Here is a 1,174-nt window from a genome sequence, read left to right as displayed (position 1 = left end):
GCGGTAAGTACATTTTATTGTTATTTGCGGTTTTCTTGCTGCATCATTATCACTTATAGATCTGATTGGATGTTTGTGTAAAACATTTTAATGCTGTAAATTATGGATAACAAATACTAACGGATTTGCATTTGGTTCAGGCTAAGATGAGGAGTTCATCCTGGTGGGTCAAGTTTTTCCAACAAATTAACTTAGAGGAAAATGAAGCTGCTACCAAGAAGTTTGAACAGGCTTCAAAACAGGGTTCTTACGTTCCAAGATGTCAGATATTCCACCTCAAGTCTCTCAGTTAGCTTAATTACAACATGGTTCATTTGTAGAATTGAGGCTCCTGATGGATGCTTCTTCCACCGTTTTATATCTGATAGTCTTTCTTCTTTGAAAGCAATTCAATTCTTTGATATTTATTGGTCATAGATGTTGTAGCTTTTTGTTGTTGAATGTAATAGGTTTCTATTGTTTGAAATACCGCACCTTGTGGTAAAGGATGAAACAGTTAATTTATGGGTTGAATTATTAGGTGTTCTAAACTTCACAGGGTCTAATTATTATACTCAAAGGCATTTTTCTCCTTGAGTTATAAATTTTAATCTCGTATGAATCACCACATTCATTTTCCTTTTAATTTGTCTCTAAAGTCTAAATCGTTGCTGATGAAAAATTGGGAATAGTCAAATCTTTTATAGTTACTTGTTGCTTCTATATTTGATTGGATTCTAGTATTCAACTAAAGTGAAGTGTTTTCCTTCCTTTTTTTTCCCTTAGTTGCTTACTCTTCAGTCTTCACTCCATATTTTGAGCAAAAAGACTCAATTCTTATTCAAATTTGCTACATATCTTTTTAAACCTCGTTTTTGGTATGCACCTTGAAACTTTAGAGGCTAAGCTAAAACAAAAACACAAACTATTAAGCTACTGCTTCCGTCCAGAAGAAAGGGGGAAAAAAAACTATTCAGCCAACTATCTTTAGGAAATACCGATCGAATCTGCCTCTAGGATCACGATATATAAGTCCATTCCTTGAGTCATTGACTGCCACAAAGGATACCTCAACGTTCTTAATATTAGGTGTTGAAAAGTAATAATCAACGAATCCTTAAAGCTTTTAAAACTCTTAACAGAAAAGTTCAAAGTTTATAAATTATTATCCTAATAATGTTAATGAAATTTCCGT

The 1,174-nt window shown here is 33.0% G+C and overlaps 1 protein-coding gene across 1 annotated transcript in view; it reads left to right on the top strand.

The window, feature by feature from the left end:
- The window catches only part of LOC107461152 (probable pectin methylesterase CGR3), a 2,399-nt gene extending 2,106 nt beyond the window's left edge, over window positions 1-293 (top strand). Inside the window, exon 7 of the mRNA XM_052253265.1 lies at window positions 141-293. Coding sequence (XP_052109225.1) covers window positions 141-293 — 153 coding nt within the window. The remainder of the gene's footprint in view (window positions 1-140) is intronic.
- The last annotated feature ends 881 nt before the right edge of the window (window positions 294-1,174 follow it).

Source organism: Arachis duranensis, chromosome 8, assembly GCF_000817695.3.
Source record: "Arachis duranensis cultivar V14167 chromosome 8, aradu.V14167.gnm2.J7QH, whole genome shotgun sequence".
In the NCBI taxonomy this organism is placed as follows: Eukaryota; Viridiplantae; Streptophyta; class Magnoliopsida; order Fabales; family Fabaceae; genus Arachis; species Arachis duranensis.
The sequence above is the reverse complement of the archived record's forward strand: the minus strand, read 5'-3'. Positions and strand labels throughout refer to the sequence as shown.